This window comes from Bos indicus, chromosome 19 (assembly GCF_029378745.1).
Source record: "Bos indicus isolate NIAB-ARS_2022 breed Sahiwal x Tharparkar chromosome 19, NIAB-ARS_B.indTharparkar_mat_pri_1.0, whole genome shotgun sequence".
Classification (NCBI taxonomy): domain Eukaryota; kingdom Metazoa; phylum Chordata; class Mammalia; order Artiodactyla; family Bovidae; genus Bos; species Bos indicus.
The window spans coordinates 34,344,698-34,355,350 of NC_091778.1; the positions used below are offsets into that span (position 1 = coordinate 34,344,698).

Consider the following 10,653-nt stretch of genomic DNA (forward strand, 5'->3'; position numbering starts at 1 on the left):
TTAGTTGCTCCAAGGCATGTGGGATATTAGTTCCCCAGGCAGGGTTTGAACTTGCATCCCCCGTATTGCAAGGCAGATTCTTAACCTCTGGACAATCAGGGAAGTCCCTCCCCTAATGATTTTTTTAAGATTCTATTTTATTAGAAATTAGGCTTATTACTTGCATCAGTTAGGGTTCCGCCAGAAAAGCAGAATCAGTAGGGCATACATACTAAAAGATTCTCTTTTTTGGCAAGAAATTGGCTTACTTGATTGAGGAGACTGACTAGAAAAGTTCAAAACCTGGAGGGCAATCTTTTGGGAACAGCAGGCTGGAAGCTTTGTCCAGAGTTTTTTCTTCATCAGTTCAGTTCAGTTCAGTTCAGTCACTCAGTCGTGTCCGACTCTTTGCGACCCCATGAATCGCAGCACGCCAGGCCTCCCTGTCCATCACCAACTCCCGGAGTTCATTCAGACTCACATCCATCGAGTCAGTGATGCCATCCAGCCATCTCATCCTTTGTCGTCCCCTTCTCCTCCTGCCCCTAATCCCTCCCAGCATCAGAGTCTTCTCCAATGAGTCAACTCTTTGCATGAGGTGGCCATGCGAAACTGGAGTTTCAGCTTCAGCATCATTCCTTCCAAAGAAATCCCAGGGCTGATCTCTTTCAGAATGGACTGGTTGGATCTCCTTGCAGTCCAAGGGACTCTCAAGAGTCTTCTCCAACACCACAGTTCAAAAGCATCAATTCTTCGGCGCTCAGCTTTCTTCACAGTCCAACTCTCACATCCATACATGACCACTGGAAAAACCATAGCCTTGACTAGACGGACCTTTGTTGGCAAAGTAATGTCTCTGCTTTTCAACATGCTATCTAGGTTGGTCATAACTTTCCTTCCAAGGAGTAAGCGTCTTTTAATTTCATGGCTGCAGTCACCATCTGCAGTGATTTTGGAGCCCAAAAAAATAAAGTCAGCTACTGTTTCCACTGTTTCCCCATCTATTTCCCATGAAGTGATGGGACCAGATACCATAATCTTCGTTTTCTGAATGTTAGGAAGCCTCAATTTTGCTTTTAAGGCCTTGATTGATTCAGATCCAACCTATTTAATAAGATAATTTCCTTTACTTAATTCATCTCAGTTTATGGACTTTAACCACACTTACAAGTAGCTTTACAACACCATCTAGGTTAGAGTTTGATTCAATAGTAGGAGCCTGTAGCCTTACCAAGTTGACACATCAAAGATCATCACACTACCCAACTTTTTTGTTGTTCAGATTTGCTTGGTGAGCTAATTGTAAGACTCTGACACTCCACCCATCATGAGATGGAGTCGACATCTGCCTCAACTTGATTCCACACAACTTGTGATGCCTTTGGCCAGGAGTATGATGGAAGTCATGCTTTGTGACTTCTGCAGCTATATTCTAATCAGCCACGGGCTTCTCTCTTGTTCACTAGGACACCTGTTCCTGAAGCTCAGAGCCACCATCTCAGCTGCCAGCTGAGTCCTTCATGTCAAAAAGGCCACATGTCCAAACTGAGCTTATCCTTAAGCCATCTCAGCCCAACCAGGAGACACGTGAGTACAGATACAGCTTGAAAGAGGACCCTCCCTGCCATCAAATCATGTTCTTAACTGAGGCTCCAGAAACAAACGGATCAGAGAAAAGCCACAGGCACTGTTCACCTTCCAAATTCTTGACCCACAGAATCCATAAACATAATAAAATGCTTCTTCTTTAACACCGTTAAGTTTGGGGGTGATTTGCCAACACAGCCGTATATAATGAGAACACTTGTATGTTTTTCATTCTTTTATTTTCAGGCATTTTTTTGGTATGTTGTGAGTATTTATAAACGTGATGCAGGATGTTGTTCTTGTTTCCAATCTGAAAGTCTCAGAATCAGATTCCTGAGGAGGGACTCAGAGTCTTTAACAGTGAATAGTAAAGAACCAACACTTTGGGTCTTTCTGCCTTAAGACCCACATCTTCCCTGCCCATCCTTCCTCTAGAATTCAGGCACCAACTTTCTCAAGTTGATTCGCGCAGGGTTACAACCGCCCCCTCCCCTCATCCGCATCCCTTTTTCCAGATACTGTTGCTCCCCGACATCTCTCTCAGTCATCTACCACATCTGCCTCTGCCCAGGGGAACTTTAAAGCCCGCTCAGAACCTCGCCGGCTACCGAGCAATTCACAGGGGTGGGTGGAGGAGGTTGCCACGGAAACGGGTTCACTATCCGCGGCTCCGGCCGTGGGGCCGGCGCGGCTTCCGATTGGCTCCGCGGGCGCGCAGCGTCCTCCCTGCGCACATGCGCAGTGGCGCCGAGGCGAGGTCACGGCGGAGCCGGGGCTCGGTGGTTCCGGGCCGGGCTTCCTAGGACCGGGCTGGACGGGCGGCTCCGGCCGAGGCTCCGTGCCCTCCGGGACGAGACGTGGCGGGCGGAGGCCCCTCTGCAGCGCGGAACTGAGCCCGCCACGCAGGCGCAGCGCCAGCCGCCATTGTTGCCCGGGGCCTCTAGGGCCGCTCCGCAGCGCGTCCGCCGGTCCGGCCACAGGTTAGGATGCGGGCGGCCTGAGGGGTGGGGGCTGCAGGGCAGACCCCACGCAGCTGCCCGCGACCTTCAGACTGCGGAGTTAGGAGGACCCCGCCGGGTGAGGAGGCCAGGGTCGCCTCTGCCCTGCAGGCCTAGTGAGCAGCCGGCTTTAGGGGACACGGTGCGGTTGAGGGGGGCTCGGAGGAGGAGACCGTGGACAGGTGGTGTCAGGCCTGCAGTGAGGTTTTCCGTGGGAAAACTGGTTCCAGATTCCTAAAGAATTGTCCTGTAGAAGCTGTGCACAGGCTTCAAGTCACACGGATCCCTTCTGCTGCTTTTCCGTCCCAGACCTCAGGTAGTGATGGGCTTGGACTGACTGGCAAGGATATGCAGAGCAGGTGGATGGCTCGCCCCTTTTCCCCAACCTTGAACGCTTTAAAAAGTTCTCCCAGTTTGTTCGAAGTAACAGATATGCTGTTGTTTTTGAGAGTCACTTCAGTCATTACAGCTTGTGTATTATCAATGACTAAAATACTGAGGCTTTTTTTTTTTCCTGTACAAGTTAGAAGTTTGACCTGTGTTTTTGCTCAGGATTCAAGTCGTTGCATCTAGCACCACTCTTTTATGGCAGTCCCAACTGGTGCCCAATTGGTAAGGTCTCTAAGTGGGCTATTTCTGTTTGTGCGTCTGGCAGAGAGCACCAGGAATTCCTGACCTTGTGGTCCATTCCTGTGTTTCAGGGTCTGTTCCCCATCCCTACGAGTTCTGGGCTCAGAATTTGTAAGGAAGACAGCTGACTCCTCCTAGCCTCTGTTCAGCCCCTGGCTGCAGCAGCCCTCCGTAAATGTCTCAGTGGCTCTAGCATGTGACTTCAAGCACTTGGCTCTGACCTGGAGAAATAAAGGCTGTTGCCAGATTGACTCTCCTGTTTGTAGCAATGTTCTCCCCAAGCAGGAGGACGACCAGTTCTTCTCGCGCCCAAGTCCTGCTAACATGGAAGACAGACAAGGCTCAGAGTGGACCCCGAAATGCTGAGAAGGAAATCCTCGCCTTGAGACTCCTGCGTGACACTGAGACCTGTCGGCAGAATTTCAGGAACTTCCCGTACCCAGACCTGGCCGGTCCTCGGAAAGCCTTGAACCAGCTCCGAGAGCTCTGCCTTAAGTGGCTGAGACCCGAGATTCACTCAAAGGAGCAAATCCTGGAGCTGCTGGTTCTGGAGCAGTTCCTGAGCATCCTGCCTGGGGAGGTTCGGACGTGGGTGAAGTCCCAGTACCCGAGGAACAGCGAGGAGGTGGTGACACTGGTGGAGGACTTGACTCAGATTCTGAAAGAAGAAGGTAAGACTTGTAGGGCAGAGGGGGGAGGAGCCCAGGGTGATCCAAGGAAACAGCCCTCATGTCAGAGAACAGCCCTTGGAGGTGATAAGGAGAACGGAGGTCAGGGAGTGAGTGAGGACCCGCTTCACCTGAACCCCCTTCTATACGGCATTCCCCTTCTACCTGCTCAGAACCCAGCCCATGTTCTCTGATCGCAGACAATGTGTCTTGTAAAACAGTGGCCAGGCACAATAGATGACCCCTGTGTGAGCCTCAGGAGGTTCCCTACAGATGTTTGAACCTTTTGACAGTAAATAATTTGTTTCGTGAACTGGATTTTATTTAGTTTTTTAACTTATGCTTCCAAATAGCTAGGAAATTATCCAGGAAATATTTCTTTACTAAGTAAAAAGAAAACTCGCAAAATTTCTATCACGTGAGGGTTTAGTGGGAAATTGTGAGTTTGGCACCTATTCCGAGGAGTCCCAGAGCCGACTTGTTTTTGAGGCCTGTGCCAGGGTCTTCAGGTGAGTCACTGCCCCTTCCCTCTAGTTCTTTGCAGCAGGGGTGCTGTTTCTGGTTTCCTTCCGACTCCTCTTCACTTTAAGAAACCATAGATATCTACTGGTGAAGAGTTTTCCTAGGCTCTTCAGACACCTCTGATCTCCATCATGGTCTCTCTCTCTCTTTCCCAGCTGCTCCTCAGAACTTCACCCTTTCCCAAGAGACCCCAGAGGACGACCCCAAAGGAAGACAAGCTTTCCAGGCAGGGTGGTTCAATGACTTGGTTACCAAAGTGAGTGTCAGTTTCTTCCTTTCTAAAACATTTGTTTATTTATTTGCCTGCTGGGCATCTGAGTTGCAACACTTGGGATCTTTAGTTGCAGCATGTGGGATTTAGTTCCCTGACCAGGAATCAGACCTGGGGCCCCCTGCATTGGGAGTACAAAGTCTTAACCACTGGACCACCAGAGGAGTCCGAGTGTCAGTTCCTTCTGTGATTGTAAAATGCCTCCCTCGTGTGTGAGGACGTATTCTAACCTGGCCCTCTACCTTCTGTTACCCCAGAAGTCCTATCAAAGACCTAAGCCTCAGTTTTCAACTTAAGTCTCCCTGGTCTGTTAAGGCAGGTTGAGCACCTTTTACAGGAAATGGGACCCATTGCTTCTTCTGATCATCCCTTTCCTCACTGCAGGAAGGGGTGCTATTTTATTTTCAAGGAGCAGTATCACATAGAGGCTAAAGCATTGACCTCCAGAGCCATGTGTGTCTAGATTTGGTTCCGGGTTCTGCCACGGAACCCGTGACTTGGGGCAAAGATGCTTAACTACTCGTAGCCCAAATTACTCAACTCCAATGAAAGAATATTCCTCTTGGATTGTGAGCATTAAATATTATGAGACCCATTAGTCTGGACTACAGTAAGTCATCAAGAGGACCACAGTGAGATTAAACAACAGTTATTATTTTTGTTTAACAGGTAATTAAAGGCCATGACTTGTGTGGTGTTCCTGTTGATTATGAGTCTCTGTTATCTTAAGGAAGAGCAGCTCAGGCTGTCTTAAGAGAAAGGTTTACTGTAAAAGTATATGTGGTCTGAAATTGATAACCAGGGTAAAATTATTACTTATAGATAATATGAATGTTTACAAAAAAACTAAGGAAATCAAGGGGAAAACTGTTAGAAACAATAATGGAAAATTTGAGTAAAGTGACAACTACAGAAAATGGCTTACAAAAATTAATCATTTTATTATATACCTGAAAAAATCGGATCATAAAATGAAATAAAAGATTCCATTCATAGTATTACCCCCTCAAATTTAAAATAGCCAGAACCCAACATAGTATAAATTTTGCAATCCTGTGTTATTCTATGGGACATGAAAGAAGAAGCCTTATATATTGTAAAATTGTCAGCTCTCCCTAAATTTTACACTAAACTGTGATTTGAAAATCCCAGTACAGTTTTTTAAAGAAAGAAAATTTATTTGAAAAACATGTGAGAGTAACCAAGAATTTTTTTTTTTTTTAACAAAGGAAGAACAGAGGGATGCTAACTTTATCAAACTGTAAGATGTATCTGTAAGTTCAGTAGTTCAGTGTGGTTATTAGTACCAGTTTTATTTTACAAAGGAAGAGGAAGGGCTCTGCTTTCCATAATAGAAAGATAAAATATCTTAAAATGTCAAATTATAACGCATTTCATTAATTCATAAGACAGCACTTGAAAAGCCGAACCTTTCAACTCTGTGTCATCTATGTTCACATCCCTTTCTTCTTTAAGATGGAACTGCCAATGCCTGCACTAAAAATGGTAAATTTGATTTTATTTTCATACTTCTAGGCCATTTGAGTTTGCTCATCCACACACTGGGTGAGTATTGGGTGGTAACCTTTAGGGTTCTGCCAACGCTCGAGAGTCTGTGGTTCCCCCACCATTCACACACCTGTGCCATCACTGTGCCCTTCCGATGTTTCAGGAATCTGTGACATTCAAAGATGTGGCAGTGGACATCACCCAGGAGGACTGGGAGCTCATGCGTCCTGTGCAGAAGGAACTGTACAAGACCGTGACACTGCAGAACTACTGGAACATGGTTTCTCTCGGTGAGCGTCTGTCTGTGCCCCCCAACCACACACATGCCAGAGTCTGTCTTTCCTCAGCTCTCAAAAGTGGGTTGGGCCTAGAGGTGAACATGCTCATCTGTTCAGGCACAGAAACAGCCAATTTCTGCTCCCTTTTCCCAGATGAAAGGTTTCAAAGTGAAAGGTCATCAGGAACCACGATGCACGGCCCCCCAAGACCGCCACCCCACGCCTTGCCCAGCGCCTGCCTCCCCCACAGTCTCTGCACACGCATCCTCCAGGGTGGTGGGAGATTTTTGTCCCTGCTCCAAAAGGGCAGTGACCTCATTCATGAGATCGTGTCTGAATCGTTCTTTTCCTGTAAGAGGTCTGTCCTCATGGGTAAGAAGAAGTCAGTTAATAAAAGTAGAATGACTGTTTATCTCCAGGGTAAAACTCATTTTGTTCCTCCTGGACAGGACTTACAGTATATAGACCAACTGTGATCCCCATGTTGGAAGAACCATGGATGGTGCTAAAAGAAATTCTAGAAGGCCCAAGTCCAGGTGAGAGAACCACCAGTGGACAAGATTCTTTGTGCTTAAGAGCCTGTGTTATCCTAAGTGTGTGAGATGTGTTTTTAAGTATGGCCAAGTCACTCACTGTACACAGAGACACCCCAGCTTGTCGAGATGACTGAGCTGCTCGGTGATGCTTCTTTCCAGATCCCGTCTTCAGGAAAAGGTCTACCATATATCATCTTGTACTTCTCCATGACCCTTGGTTTCCCTCTGTTAGAGCTCTGTCGGGGGCTTTCCTTGTGTTCCCTCCTTGTGTTCTTAAGCACACATGAACGTCCCCTAAGATCTTAAATTTCAAACCCTTTCGACATCTTTTTGAATTTCTTTTACTCTGTTTATTGACAAAATCCTGTATCCACCTGCCTCTAGTCTCCTACCTCAGTTCTTCCTTTTTTATTTTCTCATTATTTAAAAAGATAACATGTTTACAAGACCAGAAATTGTGAAAACATGTAAAGCCAGAGCTATACGGACAGAAGTCTCTACCTGTTTGCCGAATTCACACAGTTCCTACATCTGTGTAGTCATCTGTGGATTGACACCTAGAATGACTATTCCAGTCCCTGATGATCTTTCATTTAAGGTTCGTAGCGTCCACTGAAGATCCTTGCTTTATTACATTGCAGGTTGAAAAATGGTGATTTTCTAATTCTTCATCTATTCGAAATTACTTATCTGTAAAAAACAGCTATCCCTCCTCCCATCCCGTTCTTATGTGTACGTGTCACTACGGACTAACGGCATTTTTAAAAATTCAGTGTATTATTGGTCCATTCCATTTGTGGGGTGGGGAAGTTGCTTTTAATTATCAGTTGTCCCAAATGTGGGTGATGGCCGCCTTTCAGCCCAAATGTCCTTTTGAGGCATCTCCATCCATGTTTCAGTGTTCCTGGCTTCCTGGCAGAGGATGGTCTGTAGGCACACCTCATGCCCACCTTAGACCTGGAATTTCTCTGAGGAACAGTGGTTCATTGTAGTGGAGATTAGTGATGAGAAGCCAGAATCTGGGCAATGAGGGTGTTCACTAACCTGGGTACCATTGCTTCTAGATCAGTTCAGTAGGTAGAGCTGTGTGTGTGGGTTTCTTGAAACCTGGATTCATACTGGTAACTCAAATTCCAGTTCAGCATCACAAGGTCCATCTTGTACCTTCCCGTATCCACTTTCTACTTCTTTCCCACAGTGAGTCACCTGGTTCCCAGCATCAGTATATCTGTCTACTCATTTGCTCTGTCATAATAATACACACAAGAATGGTTTCAGAATTATATCGCTGAAATAACAGACTGTTCAGGTAATATTCAGAACGCCTTCTTGTCCTCAGGAAATATTCCACCAAGTATACACAAGGATATCCACCAAGGATGCTGGGTTCAGAGTTACTTGAATTCTTCCCTTCTGGTTTTCTTAACAGTTCCATGTACATTTGAGCTTGTTTGATTCCATTTGGGTTCAGTTTTAGTATTTTCTTATTTCTTGATTATTTTTTGTTTAATCTTATATTTTTGAGTCTGTAAAAGCATTAACATGGTTCAGAAGTGAAAACTGTAGAGAAAAGCGTGTGCTGTCTTCCCTCCTGCCCTGTTCCAACCCACTCTGTGCAGTTTACTCTGTTCACTTGTCTCTGGTTTATCCTTCCTGTGTTTCTCTTTGCAGAGATAAATCATAAATATAGTCTTAGCTCTCCTTTTGTGTAGAAAAGAAGTACATTGTACTCATTTGCATTTCCTTTCCTATCCACCACCCCTCCTTTTTTAAGGCACTGATTTCTGGTTGTCTACCAGTATCAATGCTGGAATATAGTCGTAACAGTAAATTAAATAGTAATCACAGAGAATAATATGCTCCCTTAGAGCCGATTGCTTCATTTTTTTAAAAAGGTAACTTTATCTGATCACCAGGTATTTTAAAGGTGCTACTTGACAAACTAATTCTTCTTATAATTTATGGCCTATTGGCTTTAGTTGGCAGAGTGACACAAAATATACACCAAATTATTTAGGGAGTGATTTTAGCACAGTCTAAATACTGAGAAAACATGTGGCAGGATGGAACTAGCCCTGCACTGCAGTCAGGACAGTCTTCTGGGAGGCACTGCCCCTTTGGGGCCACTTCAGTTTTTCAGATAATTTAGGTTGAATTAAGGCTACAAACCCCCAAAAGGGGGCCTATTGGGGGGGGCGGATTTTGCTCCCACCAAAGAGCACAAAACTGAGAAAGGCAAGTTCCTCTTCTTCAGTTGAGGTGAGCTTTTGCGTTTTGTTTGTTTTTCTAGCCCATCCTCTATAAAGAGGGTGTGGCACAGAGCATACAGGCTCCCACCCCCTGCCCCTCCTGGTTGGCTACAAGCTCTGTCTTCTGGCCCCCAAACCCCTTGCACCCTTAATGGGCAGCTGGAGGCCATCAACACGATGGAGGAGTTTTTCGGGCAGTCAGCGTCAACTTCCAAGACTCCCGGTCTTCTGCTTTTACTTGATTTGGGGCCTCTAAGGGTTTTACTTTCTTAGTGGCTCAGAGAGGTGTAAGTTGAACCTTTGGTTACAACATCTCATCAGTCGTGTTTGAGGAGTGGGAACTTTGACAACTCACAGTTCGAGCATCTGTGTTGGTCTCTGATGGCCTGTCTTAGAAGTCCTGTCTTAGAAGTTCATGGTTCTTTACATCATACAGGACCACCTATTTCTTCAGGTTCAGACCAGACCTCCCCCCATCCTTGATATCCCTCCCTTGGTAGCCTGATCAACACTGATCTCTCCTGCTAGAAATATTATACCACTGTGTGATACCTTATGCTTTTAATCCATTCTTTCTGGTTAGTTATATATACATATTTAAGCCCTGCTTAGTGGTCTCATTGGTTTAAGAATGTATGCTTACAGTAGCCATTTCTTTGTCGTCATCATTTTGGCTTGTTACTTTAAGCTTGTTAATTATAACTTTATTTTATTTATTTATTTGGCTGTACCAAGTCTTTAGTTTGCAGCATGTGGGATTTAATTCCCTTACCAAGGATTGAACCCAGGCCCCCTGCTTTGGAACCTAGGAGTCTTAGCCACTAGACCACCAGGGAAGTCCCTAATTATAACTTTAGCACTTCCTTTTCAGGTGTAGGGGACATTCTGTCATAGACTGATTCTGATCACATAGAAGCTAAACCCAGTTTCTGGGACTCGCTTGTCTTTATATACACACTACTCCTGTGCTTGTGCTCAGTCGCCCAGCTGTGTCCAGCTCTGCAACCCCATGGAATGTAGCCTTCCAGGCTCTTCTGTCCATGGTATTTTCCCAACAAGAATACTGGAGCAGATTGCCATTTCCTGCTCCAGGGGATTTTCCCAACTCAGGGATGGAACCCGTGTCTTGCATCTCCTGCATTGGCAGGTGGATTCTTTACTGCTGAGCCACCTCAGAAACCATAATATGTGTGTGTGTATATGTGTGTGTGTGTATATATATACACACACATACATACACAAACACACATATACACATACATACATACACACACTTTCCCATGCATTCCATTATGTTCTCATTTTATTTATTTTTTTTTAAGGAGGGAGTAATAAATCCTGGTTTAAGAAAGTTGTTTTTAAATTTTTTTCCACTAGATAAAGTAATATATCAACATTTGTAGTACTAAATAATAAAGAAATACAG

The 10,653-nt window shown here is 45.3% G+C and overlaps 1 protein-coding gene across 5 annotated transcripts in view; it reads left to right on the forward strand.

The window, feature by feature from the left end:
- Positions 1-10,653, forward strand: part of LOC109573730 (zinc finger protein 624) — a 50,353-nt gene that overhangs the window by 33,373 nt on the left and 6,327 nt on the right. The window contains exons 1-5 of one of the 5 annotated variants that reach the window (XM_019981121.2): positions 2,569-3,176; positions 3,266-3,865; positions 4,540-4,640; positions 6,328-6,454; positions 6,892-6,978. In XM_019981121.2, coding sequence (XP_019836680.1) covers positions 3,463-3,865; positions 4,540-4,640; positions 6,328-6,454; positions 6,892-6,978 — 718 coding nt within the window. In that variant the 5' untranslated portion in view covers positions 2,569-3,176; positions 3,266-3,462. Of the gene's footprint in view, positions 3,177-3,265; positions 3,866-4,539; positions 6,455-6,595; positions 6,801-6,891; positions 6,979-10,653 lie in introns of those variants that run through there. The other 4 variants (XM_019981125.2, XM_070774348.1, XM_070774347.1 and 1 more) reach the window with 4 other exon arrangements.